At 33.4% G+C, this 13,919-nt stretch overlaps 1 protein-coding gene across 1 annotated transcript; it reads left to right on the top strand.

Annotated features, from left to right (window-relative positions):
• The first annotated feature begins 3,472 nt into the window (after positions 1-3,472).
• On the top strand, positions 3,473-6,021 carry LOC106296889 (vesicle-associated protein 1-2-like). The gene is made up of 8 exons (XM_013733130.1): positions 3,473-3,672; positions 3,790-3,860; positions 3,935-4,016; positions 4,108-4,223; positions 4,318-4,476; positions 4,595-4,645; positions 5,109-5,186; positions 5,616-6,021. Exons 1-8 carry the CDS (start codon positions 3,624-3,626, stop codon positions 5,730-5,732), a joined length of 723 nt encoding a protein of 240 aa, XP_013588584.1. The 5' UTR covers positions 3,473-3,623; the 3' UTR covers positions 5,733-6,021.
• The last annotated feature ends 7,898 nt before the right edge of the window (positions 6,022-13,919 follow it).

The following is a 13,919-nucleotide window of genomic DNA, read 5'->3' as shown; positions in this document are numbered from 1 at the left end:
ATATACTAAAATAACAAAAACATTTTTTCTTAAAAATTAATTATAAATACTCCCTCTGTTTCTGAATAAGTGTCACTTTGACAATTTTCACACAGACTAAGAAAGTAGCAGAAATATATGTAAGTTGTTATTAATTACATCTTTCTCACCAGTAGTATTTGAGATAAATAAAATTATTTATAAACCAATGCAGTTTGCAATTAATTTTCAACTGAAAGTAAGTATAATTTGCATTGGAATTGTAAAGTGACACTTTTTGTGTAACAAGAAAAAAAAAACTAGAATGACACTTATCATAACACAGAGGGAGTATTATTTAATAGTCTTATTATTATTACTATTATTATTATTATTGTTTTTATTATTTTCATTATAATGTTTGTTTTAAAAGATACGAAAATTGAGAATTATAAAAGATAAACATTAACTTTTAAGAAATAAATGTTAAACAAAAACAAATTGTAAAATCCTTCAAGTACAATAAATTATTTAATAAAAACATGAAGAAAAACTAACTTTAAAATAAATAATATTACTTTTATAAAAGCATAATTAAAAGAAAATTGTAAAAGTACTCTTATTATTTTATTATAAGTAAATAACTTTCATTTTTTATAGATAATTATATGTTAAAAAATTATGACAAAACATAGCTACAAATATTTCACATCTATATTTAGGTTTAAGTTTTCACATATTATTTTTACAAAACATTTAATATTTACATGAAAAATATTCTCTGAGTATTTTCTTTTAATTTTTTGATACAACTCAATTTTTTATTATCCTAATTACATCTTATGATGATAGCATAACTTTTAATTTTGATGCTATTGTCGTACATGATTATGTGTGTATATATAAATATGAGTTTGTATGCATAAGACAAAATATATAAATAATTAAACAGATTGTTTTATTAAAAATAAAATAGTTGTATAAAAATCTAAAAGAAATAAAATAATTAATTTCCTTTTTAAAGTTCTAAATAAAATAAAAACGTAAAACTAATCTTATTTTTTCTTATAATTAACTAACTTTAATTTTTAATAATTTTTTTAAAAAAAATACAAACCAAAATTAACTTCAAATATTTCACCTGATATGATTATGATATGTGTCAATTAAAAAATTAAATAGAGAATGTGTCAATAAAAACTTCCATTATGTGAAAATAACTTATTCTTTTCCTAAAATCTTAAACAAAAGAGACTTCTACAAGAAAATTCTTTTCTAATCTTAACCAATTAAGAATTTTTTTTTAAATTCGTGAGAAGAGAGAATTGTAAAATTTTATGTAATAGTCAATTTTACTTCAAAAATTTAATGCTAAAAATTATAGTAAAAATTATTCAATTAACAAGAAAAATTATAAAAATATTAATGATATTGAAAAAAAAACGAATTTTGAAAATTGCAACTTTTAAAAATAGTTAATATTAACTGGAAATAGTTATTTGATAGAAATTTTATTTTTTAAATTCTAGAAAGATATAATAGTAAAAGATTATGTAGTATTAATTTACTTTTCTAAAATCCTACAAAACTGTAAAATAATATTTGATAGTTGTTTTCCTTTTAAAAAAAAAAAAATTTCTAAACAAAAGATTTGTATAATGTTTGATACTAAAAACTATTTGATATTATTTTTAAGAGAATGTTTGATGATGAACATGATACTAAAAATTATTTAATTAATAAAAGAAGTGTAAATTAGTATGGATACTAATTATATAAATAGCAATTTTAAAAATATTTATTAATAACTAAAAATAATTAGTTGATAGCAATATATTTTTTTCTGAAATTCTAAAGAGAAGATAATTGTAATAGGTTATATGACAGTAATTTACCTTTTCTAAAATCTTAAACAAATTTGTAAAAGAGTATTTAATATTTGTTCAATTGTAAATAAAAAGGAGATTTATAAAATTGAATGTTTTCCTTTTTTTTAAAAAATCCTAGCAAAATAAAAATTTAAATACTTATTTAATAAAACATTAAATTAGTACATAAGAACATGTATAATGTTGTCATTGATTCAATTGATGTATTTAACTTTCATTTCTTTTTACTTTTTATTTCTTATTGTGGATTGTGTTCAGTTTAAATGTTTATGCATAGTATTTTCTCTAATCCGTAGTATAAAGTTTATAACAACTCATCTATACACCATGATTATAAAATACAAATATTAACTTGAACTTATGTGTGAAAACATATTCTAATCATAAAATAAATCTCGAACAACATATGCAAAAAATAATCATAATACTATAATAAAATGATTTATTATTTTATGGTTGTTATTCAATTAAAACATCAAACAAAAACCCGTTGCAACGCAACGGACTCATATATTGTATTGAATAATATATAGAACTTTTTCTCTCTTTTCTCTCACTTCCATCTCTAGAAACCAATCAAACCTTATCCTCTTCTGCTTAGTTCCGGCGTCGGAAGCTCGGACCCTCGTCCGGTGCTCGCGTTAGCTTCGGCGTCGAAGGCTCCTCTTCTTCCACTCGCCTCGTTTTCCTTTTGCTCTTCTGATTGCCTTGTCTTCCTTACCGCCTTGCTTGTTGCTCTGTGTTTGAAGCTCTGCCTGCGACGTCTTCGATCAAGAGAAGCAACGCTGCTGGTCCGAGTCTATTAATCATGGTGTTGCAGCGCGGTGGGTGCTGGCTGGTGCTGTCGGAGGAATCGGCGTTTAGGGTTTTGGAGGCGGTCCCTTAAGCTGCTTCCAGAGTTGGCGGCGCGTGGAGGTGTGACATGGGCTCCTGTTGCAGATCTTACCTCCGGTCCTCCAGATCTGAGTTCTCTACTGGTATGCGACGTTGCGGCGGAGGCTACGGTTCAGTTGCTCTATCCTTGGTGTCTTGGTAAGGGTGTGTACTGTTTTGTCTTCGTCTATGGTGTATTGGAGCTCTCTCTAGCTCGATTGCAAGCTTAGCCAATGGCGGTGGTGCGTATCTCTGCTTGCGGAGTTGGCTTGTGGTAGGTTCAGTGGTGTGGTGTCGGCGTTGGTCATCTATGGCCGCTCCGAGACGTCGATGTGACCTTCCTCCTATCTAGACTCTCTCTTCCCGGTTCGTGTTCAGGACCAGTCCCCTGAAGCTTTGTCGACTGGCTTCTTTGGTCTTGCTCGTGTGGTTATATGGTCTCGATTACAAGCTCAATAGTTGTTGTAATACATAGACTTGGAAGTTTTTGTTTGAATTGAGCTTGTAACCGAAACCCGTCCGGTTTATTTATAATATATATTTAAAAAAAAATGATAATTATCAAGAAAAATACACCATCATGTTTAGTAATTAGGTAGCGAAAAAGAGATTAGAGAAGGTCGTGGACCTCGTGGTTTTCCACCTCGTTTTCGCTAGTCAAACTTTTTTTTTAAAACGAGTTTGGTCATTGCTTGAAAATGACAATTATACCCCCTAGATAGCAACGCAGCTTCAGACTAAAGAAAGGGCATATATCGTCTCCAGTCTTCAAAAGAGACGCCAAAACCAAACTCTCTCTCTCTCTCCCTCCGTGAATCTCTGTCCTCGATCGATAACGACGACAACGACGAGCACCGCTCTAACTTCACCGGAAAACCAAATTCCGTCGTAGATCTTATCAAGATGAGCAACGAGCTTCTCGACATCGATCCTATCGACCTTCAATTCCCTTGTAAGCTCACTTATCCAGTTTCTTTCAACAATCTTCGCATGTCTTCCATCTTATAGATCTGCCTTCTTCCGATTACTCTCATGTGTTTGATCGAATGATACGTGATCTTCCGTGTAGTTGAATTGAAGAAGCAGATCTCTTCGTCTCTCTATTTGGCTAACAAGACGGACGATTATGTCGCCTTCAAGGTGAATACAGTTACAATTCGAATATTCTCTTTGAGATTCCGTGTAGCTTAGGGTTTCTAATGGTTAACTTTTAGGTTAAAACGACGAATCCTAAGAAGTATTGTGTGAGGCCTAATACTGGTGTTGTTCTTCCGAGATCCTCTTCTGAAGTTCTAGGTTAGATATCGTTTCCTCTGTTATTACGAGATGAAGAACTCACCGTATTTTGCGATTATGAGTTTGATTTGTTGTTGTCTTTGGAAACTAGTGACCATGCAAGCGCAAAAGGAAGCTCCCGCTGATATGCAGTGCAAGGATAAGTTCTTGCTTCAGTGTGTTGTGGCTAGTCCTGGTGCCACTGCTAAGGAAGTTACTCCAGAGATGGTATTGGTTCGAGCCCCTTTTTTATGTTTTGGCAAGTTTGGCTTATGGATTACTTAACGCATTGTTCTGTTATGTGATGTGATGAGCGCTGCAGTTTAGCAAAGAGGCAGGGCATCGAGTTGAGGAGACTAAATTGAGAGTTGTCTATGTTGATCCACCACAGCCACCATCACCCGTTCGTGAAGGATCCGAAGAGGGCTCTTCACCGAGAGCTTCTGTCTCAGACAGTGCGAACGTTTCTGATTTTACTACTGTAAGTATATACCTGCTCTGATTGAATACCCTAGAAGATAGAACCTTCAAGTGGAAATTGGGTTTATATGGTAGGCGTTTCCTATGGTAATCGTGTTGATTTTCTTGTTTGCATTTAGGCTCCAAGATTTAGAGTGGACAGGCTTGAACCTCAGGAAAACTCATCTGAGGTATTTTTATAAACTTTCTTTTTGTATAATGCTGCTTTCATGAAGCTGGGCTGCCTTTGCATCAGAACGAGTGTATGAGTATTATACTATTACGTGACCTACATTGGTTTACCGTCTAAATTACGGAATTATCTTTTCTATCAGGTCTTTTAAGGATGTTATTTCTTTAATGGTTTGCGTGTTGTACACTTTATTTCTTTAACTTATTAGACCAAGAACCATAGTCGTTCTCTTTATCACTGTAAAGAATCTTTACCTTGTTTGTAGTTTTGACCAATGTTTTAGCTGTGGTCTAGAGGAATATGGTTTCTTCTGCTGTAGTTTTAGCTTTTTACCATTCAGTTTATGAATCTGCAACGATCTTACTAGCTACTGATTGGCAAATACGGACCGTTGGAGTTAGGTGATATGATCATTTCTGTTACATGTAAGATTTGACGTCTATTGCCTTGTGTGATAACAGGCGAGAGCTCTCATCACAAGGCTTACCGAGGAAAAGAACTCTGCGCTTCAACTAAACAAAAAACTTCAAGAAGAATTGGTAAGGAACTTTCACCTGATCCTTGTATTTTCTTAACTAAATCCCCGCAATCTTTACGAGCCGTTTCATAGCTAGTTTCACTGGTTTTAGAGAAGCAGCTGTTTTTTTTGTGCATTTTAGTAGTAAGAATCTATAGCTTATCATCACTTGCGTTGGCCTTCACTTAATCCTTGTATAGCTTTCATCCGACCAGTTTTGTGTATTTGTCTGTTGCCTCCTTTCACTTCTTATTCCATCATTTAAGATATGAAATCGCTTTAGAATTGCTCCTAGGATATATCTACGAATTGAAGAAATGCGTATCAAGTTTGGTTTAAAGTTTCTTCACTTCTGCAATACCCAGTCATCTCTATGTATGTCAGACAAGCTTTGTTTGTTCAACGTGTGTTAACTTCTCTGATAAGAAAAGACATATATGTATGATTGCAGGAGCAGTTGAAGCGTGAAAGCAAGAGGAGTCAGAGTGGTGGTGGAATTCCGTTCATGTACGTTCTTCTGGTGGGATTAATCGGTCTAATCTTGGGATACATCATGACGAGGACATGATCACGTTGAATTGAAAGAAAGAAAGAAAACAGTGTTCCACAACCCACCCCCACAAAGTCTCAAAAGTAGCTCGGACAAACCAAAAATACATGAAAAGAAAAATCAAATTGTGTCGGAAGGACACAGTCTTCTCTCTTGTCTTGTCGTCGTCTTTTGGTTGAATCTTGAACTTAGTTGCGTTAGAGAATTGTTAATTACAGTTTACCACAAGACTTAGAATTTTCATCCTTTTGTAATCCAAATGACATTTTTTCAGTGTGTTATCCCCTCCACTAAATCTTCTCGTCTTTGTTTGCGTTTATTATAGAAACAAATAAATATTTCCATCGAACAAGACTCTGGCGGAGTTGCTGTGGTTATCTACCTTGTTTCTTGGTTAAGCTTCATTGTGGTTGAGCTGTTCATGCGCTTAATACATGCAAGTTCTCCCCCGCAATGTTGCTGTGAGAAAGAAATGGTGCGGTGTTCAGTGTTGCCAATTTGAGAGATGCAGAAAACGAAGCCTCGGTCATTATCTGACTAAGACCGGTACGTTACTTCTTGGTTCGATGTAATCACCGGTTTGCGTTTGGTTTATGTTTGACATTTGGAGTTGCCACTAGCCCTGGGCGTTCGGGTCGAGTTCGGGCCGGTTCTTTTCGGGTCTGGGTTTTTTCGGGTCTTAAATATTTAGACCCAATAGGTACTTAGAAATTTTCGGTTCGGATTCGGATCGGTTCTTCTCGGATCCGGGTCGGTTCGGGTCTATAATTAAAATACCCATAAAATACCCGTAATTTTTCGGGTCCATATCGGGTCCGGGTCGGATTAGGGTATTTAGGATATGAAAAGGACATGATATATCCAATTCCATCAACTTTAGTTGAATATTTGTCATATATATCTAAAATTTTACTAAACAACTTAAATGAAACTATCTAAACTATTAAAACTGAAGTACACATTTTAAATAACCCTGATTTTTCCTAAAAAATTACAATCTACCACTAAGTAATTAAGATGTATTTATTTTAAAAAATATATGAATTAATTCTTTACTGAACCATTTCCTAATCTACGTAAACTATACCAGTATGGTTCGCTGGACTTGGTCCATATATATCAAAACTATGAGTTTAACTATCCAACACATGGCCTAACTCGGAACACATGAATATTGATAGTGCTCATATTATAAATCGTACTATGAAGTTTTTTAAAAAAATTCCAAGACCTCGGATTATAGTATCTATTATTGATAGTGCTCATATTATATATCGTACTAGGAAGTTTTTTTTATAATAAATCAAAGACCTAGAATTATAGTATCCATTTTGTGGCATACAGAGTAATTGGTTTAATCTTTCAAGTTTCAACGAAGTACATGTCGTACTTGCAACAATCTATCAAACCGGTTTAGTATGGTTTGTTACAACGTTGACCACAGATTATAGTATCGATTTGGTGACATAAGAAGTCATTAGTTTTTTTATCTTTCTGTGATTAAACCATCGTAATTGTAAAAATCTATCAAAACAGGTTTAGTAATTGCAAACAAATTGTTTTCACAAAAAACTTGGTCTTGATGTACAATTCAAAAATCAATTTATATACCGAAATATCTATCAAAATTAGTTACGAAAATCTAAACTTAACAATGATGATCAACGAATAAGAAAAAAATCTCAAAACGAGATTATAGAAACTCAATACATATACATACCTACCACCCACATATTAAAATTTCCTAATAACAAAAAATATATTTTAAATATTATAGGTTGTTCACAAAAATCTCTAACCACGCCATCGTCCTATACATACATCTCTTACCATCTACTTTTTTGCATCCAAAACACGCAATTAACATAAAAAAAGGTCACTAACCGAGGTTTTATTCTTCTTAAGGAAGCAATTACTAAAGAGCGTACCAGTGATCATATGATTCTATGTTTGATTAGGTTTGCTAAAATCAACTCTTACAAAAGTATTAAAAATTCATTTAGTTTTTTTGTGAACAAAATTCCACTTAGCAAGTGAAAACTCAACATTACGTTTTCTTTATGGAAATAGGAGATGTACAAATCACAAATGCATGTGATGTTTCAGTTGTGACTCTCAACCCAACCATGAAATAAGCTATTGAATTTCATCATAATCTCATGGACTAACAAATCTTGAAAATATTTTGTTTTGATTACATAATGATAAACGATGATCTTCCTATTGCTCTTTGTGAGAGAAATTGTGACAAGAAGTTGATTAATCAGCAAGATGAAGATTGGAATGAGACTCAAGTCAGACCCATCTCTAAAATTTTGGCTGCAGTTGAGGTAAATTTTTAATATTTTGAGATATTTTACAGAGGTCTTATTGTGATTAGATGATTAATATACTGTGTCTGTGAGTAAAATATCCCGGTTGAAAGTTGCAAAAACAACCATGGAGTTGTGATTTCTGTCATGCATGTTTTAATTATCCAAGTTTTGTTTATATAATTAGATATTGCACTTCTAACATGTCCAAAATGTATAAGTGTAAAAATTATTATTAATAAAATATTTTTAACTGGTTTAAAATTTTACCCAAAACATCGTAAAATTAATAATACGTTTAAATCATATAATAATATATGAAAGAAATGTTAATAAAAATCCGACCGGACATGATACATTTAATACATAGATCCAATTATTATTTGTATAACTACACATAACACCATATGGTACCGCAATATATGGTCTCAACAATAAACTAAATTAGTGTAAATGCAAAAAATAAATTATTATGTTTTAAAATGTTTATATATATTCTAAAAGAAACACCGCACGGGTGTGCGGGTCAAGCTCTAGTTAATAATTAAAATAAAACATTTTAAAACTCTAAATTTTACATTTTAAAGCTATATATTACTTTAAAAATGTTAAAAAATAATAACAAAATGTTGTTAACAAAAAATATTTCAACTAAATCATAAAATAATATATATAAAATAGAACACAAAAACATCATAGTTTTAGATATACATGTTTTTCAGTCGGATACAAATCGGTTCTTATCGGGTCGGATCTATTCGGGTCGGTTCTTTTCAGGTCGGTTCCTTTTCGGTTCCGGTTCTTTCGGGTAAAAAAAATTTAGACCCAAAAAATAATTGTAAATTTTCGATCCGATTCCGGGTCGGATATTTTTGGGTCGGTTCCGATTCGGGTCTTCGGGTCCAGGTTAAAATGCGCATGCCTAGTTGCCACAAAAGGGCCGTGGGTGTGGCTTGTATATATGTATAATTTGGTATTCGTTCGAAGTTAGTACTCCATATATTAATATGATAACTATTCTAGAATTATAAAGACTCCTTTTGTTTACATTAAGAAGTATTTGATAATTATCTATTACTAAGAGTTTGACCTTACTATATACTTTTTTTTTTTGGGTCAAAGACCTTATTATATACTATTACCCTGAAATTATTACATAATTGACGCCGAATTGCAATTATTTTGATGGTGATAGGTGTACCACCACTCCATTGACTCTGATCAGCCCAATTGCACACACGTTTTTATTTTATTTGTACGCATGCAATAACTGGCTTTTGCAAAAACAAACAAGTTTGATTTTCTTTTTCGTTTTGTGTTTCAGTTTTTAGTGAGGCCATCTCCGACAGCTACACTATTTTAGTGTTAAAACTGCACTATTTTAGTGTAGTTTTAACACCAAATTTTTTTCATCTCCAATCACAACACCAAATATCACACTAAAAAATATTTTCCATTATTATATTATTGTATAGAAAGATAATACTTATTATTCATATAAAATTCACAAGTGCTAATTTTTAATAAACGCTAGACTAACAAATTTAAAACAATAATTATAATTATTGAATAATACTTTAGAAATACATATGAAATTAAAATAACTAAAAACATACAAACGAAAATACATATAAAACTAAAATAAATAAAAACAAACAAACGAAAATACATTGCATAAAAAAATACATTACATCTTACTAATTAATGGAATTACCATATTCACCCCATAAATGTTCCATTAGTGCATCTCGAAGTTCAAAATGAGCATCTCGGTCTTAGATTTTATTGTGCCGAGCTAAGAATTCTTGAAATCGAGCATCATCAACACTTGTCATCTCAACTTCTGCATTTGGAACTTCAGCTTGTTCTTCAATTGTTGCATTGATATCACGTTCATCCTCTATGATCATATTATGCATTATGATACAAGTTGTCATTATATCATGTAATATTTTTTTGTTCCACATGCGTGATGGTCCTGCTACAATTGCAAATCTTAACTGCAATACTCCAAATGCACGTTCAACGTCTTTCCTACACGCTTCTTGTTTCATTGCAAATAATTTTTTTAAGGACCACGGGGATCGTGAATTGTTTGGATAAAAGTGGACCATTTTAGATATATACCATCAGCTAGATAATAACCCATGTTATAATGTTTTCCATTTATAACATAATTAGCGGATGGAGCAGTTCCTTCTGCTAGATTAGCAAAAAGATGAGATGCCTCTAACACATTGATATCGTTATTAGATCCCGGCAGACCAAAATATGCATGTCAAATCCAAAGATCATAATCAGTTACAACCTCTAGAATAATGGTAAGAGAACCGCTACGACCGGCATATTGTTCTCCCCAAGCTGTTGAGCAGTTTTTCCATTTCCAATACATACACTAATTAATCATTTATATTAACAAAATTTTAAAAATACATAAAAATTTATCATAAGTAAATTTAATATCATAATTACATAACAGTGAGTTTTATTTGTAATTTGGTGAAAATAAACATAATCAATTAAACTAGTTAAACAATAAAAGAAATTCAAAAAAAAAAAAATATATCCCATCGCTACAGTATCACACTAAATATAGTGTAACACTGTTGCATAAAACAGCATAACACTATAATACCATCGAGTTTGCCGTCACGTTAGAGAAGAAAAATCAATTTTTTACACTATAATGGCGTTTTCACGCCTCCCTTGGAGATGGCCTTAGTAATTGTCCCATTTGCTATAAAACGGATAGAAACCAGAAAGAGGTCTACAAAAGAAAAAAAAAACTGAAAAGAGGTCTATAAAAGAAAAAACTAAAAAGAGGTCTTGAGAAAAGAAAGCTAATATTATGTGGGGTTGATAGAGATCGAATGCGTTGTTCCCAAGCAGAGACTTCAAGTCGAGTGGAAAAAAAAAAACAGAAAAGGTAGCTTAATTTATTTTAAAGAACCACAAAACAGTGTTAAAGATTTTTTTTAAAAAGAATAAATAATTGGGAAAGGAAGACATTGGTGGAGCCGTGGAGCAAGGCATAAGATGCAACCTGGTTCTGTAAATAGCTTCTTTTTTTTTTTGGGCTCAGCTACAATTTTCATTAACCCATTAGGATTACATGATTTTGACTTCTACAGAAATTAAATCACACTTACAATGAAGTGAGTATCACCTAAAAACACATAGATGAATCATACGCTATCCGAATCGATACTTCATTGGAATTTCACCCGATGAAAACGAGCTCACTCCACTACTCGGAATAAGCCGCTTCTTAAACTTCTAAATTAGACTCGAGATACAAAAACCTTAATAACCCAACAACAATGAAGTCTAAACTTGAGTACATGTCTGTACGAGTTACTAATCACCAATGATTCGAATGTTGTACTTGGACTAGAATTTCTTCACCATGAGGCGCATCTCAATTATGGACCAATCACTACCGAGGTCAAAATCTTGATCCTAAGCCAAAAACCAGAACACATTCGGACTGAAAAATCAGGTCTTGACTATGGCAACATGACCGGAACAGTAATAGTTGCATCCAAAGGTGTGGAGTAGTACCACTGGACTTCATAGTTGAAACCGCCGCCGGAGCTGGGATGTACTGCTTTACCACAACCCCAACCAAAGCCCACGCCTCCGGTTGACAACTCCGTCGGTGTGGAGCCTTGCGCCGTGACGTCTCCGGAAACCGAAGAGCATGACCATTATCCGCCGTCCGTTGATTCACTCCTCCAGTCATCACACCGCCGCAAAGGGTAGTAGATCTGAGGTGGAGGAGGGTCCCCACTGAGCCACGCGTCCTTGCCGTGAATCTTCTTCCGAAGATCTGAAAAATGCAAAACTAGATCTGACGTTGCACTTCAACCCTAAAAGTCGACCTTCCCCGCCTCCGCCTTTCCACGAGCCTCGCCGCTTCTCCATAAATCCACCGGTTGTTCTTCCCTTATCTCGATAGAGAACATTGTCGACGACATAGAGGAAGCTTGCATATCGGCTAGGATTGAAACGAAAACAGAGGAAGGCAAAAAGAAAATGAATTAAGGAGGAGAGGAGTAGCCTCCGACACCGGCGCTTGCCGGGTCGGAGTTAGGGTTCTTCTTCTTTGAGTTTTCGAGAGAGAGCGGCACGTAGTCCACCTTTTATGTTTTATTGTTTTGGTTCCGTAAATAGCTTAAAGCTTGATTTCAATGTAAAAGTTTTTTTCTTTTAAAATAGAGTAAAATTGAATATGGAGTAAAAGTATTTTAACTCTATCATAATTCTTACTTCATGATAGAGTAATGAACAAATAAAAATAAATTACTCTATTTAAGGAGTAAACTCATTTTCTACTCCATTAAGTGAGAAATATAATATGATTGAAGCATTTTTTACTTCATACTCTATTTTAAAGTAAAAAATGAAGTGGAGTTTGAAATGCTGTTATAGCCCAAAAATAATTTACCAAGAATTCTGGCCCCAGTAGATTTTAGAAAAATTAAATTGAAGCATGCCACCACATTTTGGTTATTTCTAATGTTCTTAAAAACTTTTTAGTTTTACCATTTTATACAACTATCTAAATGTTTAATCCATAATCTCATTTGATCTAAATCATATATATTTGATAAGCATACCTATTTACAATCAAATATTAACTAGGAATGGTTTCATTGTTTTTGTTTACACTACAAGAACACAAGCTTAACGACGAAAATTAACGAGAAAAAGTGTTCCTCGTAAAATTACGTCGATTTTATGAGGAAATTACGTGGAAAAATAAAATCAGCGTTATTTCCTCGTAAGTTAGCGACGAAACCGTTTCGTCGTAAAGTCGGTGTAAAGTGACGTGGCTTTTACGAGGAAATACGCTTTCCTTGTAAATTCGACGTAAAATTAGCGTGTTCTTTACGAGGAAATAATTTACGTGTACTTAGCGAGGAAATTTTATTTGTAACACGATTTTTTTTTGCCACCTAAATAATTTTCGTAGTAAATTCCTAGGAAAAGTTTCCTATAAATATGGATGTTTTAACATCATTTTAAAAATTTCACGGCAAATTACTATATCTGGTTTCAACATGGAGAAGGTTTTAATTATGATCAGAATGAAGCTAGTAGTAGTAATAGCAATTTTCAGGAAAAAGAACCGGTTGATCATCATTTGCATAATGAACATAGTTACCATCAGGAGGAGATGGTAGATTATGATAGGGTTCATGATATGGTAGCTGATGCATTCGTAGCTCATGATGGAGATGAAGAACCTAATATAGATGCAAAAAAGTTTTACGAAATGTTAAACGCGGCGAATCAACCACTTTACAGTGGTTGAAGGTCTCTCTAAATTGTCGTTAGCTGCTAGAATGATGAATATTAAAACTGATCACAATCTACCTGAAAGTTGCATGAACGAATGGGCGGACTTGTTTAAAGAGTATTTGCCGGAAGACAATGTGTCTGCTGATTCTTATTATGAGATTCAGAAACTGGTTTATAGTCTTGGGTTGCCTTCGGAGATGATAGATGTTTGCATCAACAACTGCATGATCTATTGGGGAGATGATGAGAAGCTAGAAGAATGTCGATTCTGCAAGAAGCCACGATTCAAGCCGCAAGGACGGGGACGTAATAGGGTATTGTACCAAAAGATGTGGTACCTACCAATTACATTGTGGTACCTACCAATTACAGATAGATTGAAAAGATTGTATCAATCAGAGCAGACTGCTGGAAAGATGAGATGGCATGCCGAGCATACTCAGACGGATGGTGAGATGACTCATCCATCAGATGCAAGAGCCTGGAAACATTTCAACAAAGTACATCCAGATTTCGCTAGCAATATCCGGAATGTGTATCTCGGATTATGCACAGATGGATTTAGTCCATTCGGAATGTCAGAGAGACA

The sequence above is a fragment of the Brassica oleracea genome, chromosome C6 (assembly GCF_000695525.1).
Source record: "Brassica oleracea var. oleracea cultivar TO1000 chromosome C6, BOL, whole genome shotgun sequence".
NCBI lineage: Eukaryota > Viridiplantae > Streptophyta > Magnoliopsida > Brassicales > Brassicaceae > Brassica > Brassica oleracea.
The sequence above is the reverse complement of the archived record's forward strand: the minus strand, read 5'-3'. Positions and strand labels throughout refer to the sequence as shown.